At 50.0% G+C, this 2,500-nt stretch overlaps 1 protein-coding gene across 2 annotated transcripts in view; it reads right to left on the bottom strand.

Moving 5' to 3' along the window:
- LOC123511596 overlaps positions 1–2,500 on the bottom strand; it is a 32,627-nt gene that overhangs the window by 7,616 nt on the left and 22,511 nt on the right. The window contains exon 16 of one of the 2 annotated variants that reach the window (XM_045267658.1): positions 706–996. The exons of the other annotated variant lie outside the window; for it this stretch is intronic. Within the exon in view, the coding sequence (XP_045123593.1) occupies positions 706–996 (291 nt within the window). The remainder of the gene's footprint in view (positions 1–705; positions 997–2,500) is intronic. 2 annotated transcript variants of the gene reach the window in all.

Here is a 2,500-nt window from a genome sequence, read left to right as displayed (position 1 = left end):
AGCTAGACACTCAATAATCTACTTTTTCTCAGCAGTTTCTCTCAGCCATACATATTGAGAGGGCTCCAAATGTTGGCAGTAATGTTGTGAAGTGTTCCAGACATGAGTGAGAGGTAAGGAGTGTTTTGCAGTCAGTCAGGTGAGTCAAGGATACCTCACAGTTATTACAGATTTCATTGATTTCTCCTGTTGTTTGTTTGGTGTATGAGCATTACTGGCCTTTGTGTGTGTGTGTGTGTGTGTGTGTGTGTGTGTGTGTGTGTGTGTGTGTGTGTGTGTGTCTGTCTGTCTGTCTGTCTGTCTGTCTGTCTGTCTTGCCTGGTACTCACACAGCCTGGCACAGACCCACCATGAAAAATTATACGAGTGAATGGCAGTGTGTGATTACTAGTACACACACACACACACACACACACACACACACACACACACACACACACACACACACACACACACACACACACACACACACACACAGCTTGCTCAGCCCTATGGCAGTGTATGGTGGGTAAATCAATCACTGCCTAGTAAATGCACAGCTTGATAGAAACCTTTTAAGCCCCAAGGAAGCACACACACACACACACACACACACACACACACACACACACACACACACACACACACACACACACACACACACACACACACACACACACACACACACACACACACACGGAGCCTATTTTTACCCCCAATACTCACTGCGTTGCCACAGTCGTTGCTCCTGTTCCCTCATGACGCCCCAAGCCTTCACCCCGACATTGAAACAGTCACTCAGTAGCTCCTCTGCCTCTCTCATCACTCGCGGACTCACTTCCTCCTCCGACCCGCGCCCCACTAGAGCTTGCATCAGGTCAGAGGTCACGGGTCTCCGCCCTCGGGTCGTGGCGTGGCCCAGGGTGGGTCTGTGTTGGCTGCCAGTCAGTGTTGGTCTGGGTCTGGGTCTTGGTCGTTGCTGTGTTTGTCTTTTGCGTCGGTGCTGTGGTGTGTTGGCTAGAATGTGTGTGTATGCATTAGTGCCCTGGGTGTGTGTGTGTGTGTGTGTGTGTGTGTGTGTGTGTGTGTGTGTGTGTGTGTGTGTGTGTGTGTGTGTGTGTAAGAGGAGGACTGGCTAAGGGCAACAAAAATATAAAGGAAAAAGGCCCTGTCGCCAGTTTCCTTATACAGCTAAAAGAATTAACTTAAGGACAGGGACAAATGTGTGTGTGTGTGTGTGTGTGTGTGTGTGTGTGTGTGTGTGTGTGTGTGTGTGTGTGTGTTCTGAAAGGTATCTACAAATTTGTCCATCACACGTCAAGTAACATCCTAAGTGAGTGAGTGTTGTCATCATGGAATACTGTTGTTAATATTGTCTTGCTTGTGTCCTCAATGAAAAACAAAAACAAAAAACGTCAAGTCATTTTTAGTCTTTTTTTTTTTTTACCAAACAAACACTTAACTTCTCTTTCTGTCGTGTGTGTACACGTGTGTGTGTGTGTGTGTGTGTGTGTGTGTAATTCACTGTTTGATCTGCTGCAGTCTCTGACGAGACAGCCAGACGTTACCCTACGGAACGAGCTCAGAGCTCATTATTTCCGATCTTGGGCTAGGCCTGAGACCAGGCACACACCACACACCGGGACAACAAGGTCACAACTCCTCCATTTACATCCCGTACCTACTCACTGCTAGGTGAACAGGGCTACACGTGAAAGGAGACACACCCAAATATCTCCACCCGGCTGGGGAATCGAACCCCGGTCATCTGGCTTGTGAAGCCAGCGCTCTAACCACTGAGCTACCGGGCCGTGTGTGTGTGTGTGTGTGTGTGTGTGTGTGTGTGTGTGTGTGTGCATGAGTTTCATCAGTGTAAGCAGTGATACAAATCTTAATTTTCTTCCCTATCTATGCAGAGGAGCCAGTGTGCCAGTGTGTGTACCAGTGTGCCAGTGTGTGCACCAGTGTGTGTACCAGTGTGCCGGTGTGCGTACCAGTGTGCCAGTGTGTGTGCCGGTGTCCCAGTGTGTGTACCAGTGAGCCAGTGTGTGTGCCTGTGTGCCAGTGTGTGTACCAGTGTACCAGTGTGTGTGCCAGTGAGCCAGTGTGTTTACCAGTGTGTGCGCCAGTGAGCCAGTGTGTGTACCAGTGTGCCAGTGTGTGTACCAGTGAGCCAGTGTGTGTGCCAGTGTGCCAGTGTGTGTGCCAGTGTGTGTACCAGTGTGCTAGTGTGTGTGCCTGTGTACCAGTGTGTGTACCAGTGTGCCAGTGTGTGTGCCTGTGTACCAGTGTGCCAGTGTGTGTACCAGTGTGCCAGTGTGTGTGCCAGTGAACCAGTGTGTGTGCCAGTTTGTGTGCCTGTGTACCAGTGTGTGTACCAGTGTGCCACTGTGTGTACCAGTGAGCCAGTGTGTGTGTGTTGGTGTGCCAGTGTGTGTGTGTGTGTCGGTGTGTGTGTGTGTGTGCCAGTGTTCCAGTGTGGCAGTGTGGTGGTGAGCCTGACACAGCGGGTGAAGTCATT

This window comes from Portunus trituberculatus, chromosome 1 (genome assembly GCF_017591435.1).
Source record: "Portunus trituberculatus isolate SZX2019 chromosome 1, ASM1759143v1, whole genome shotgun sequence".
Lineage (NCBI taxonomy): Eukaryota > Metazoa > Arthropoda > Malacostraca > Decapoda > Portunidae > Portunus > Portunus trituberculatus.
The sequence above is the reverse complement of the archived record's forward strand: the minus strand, read 5'-3'. Positions and strand labels throughout refer to the sequence as shown.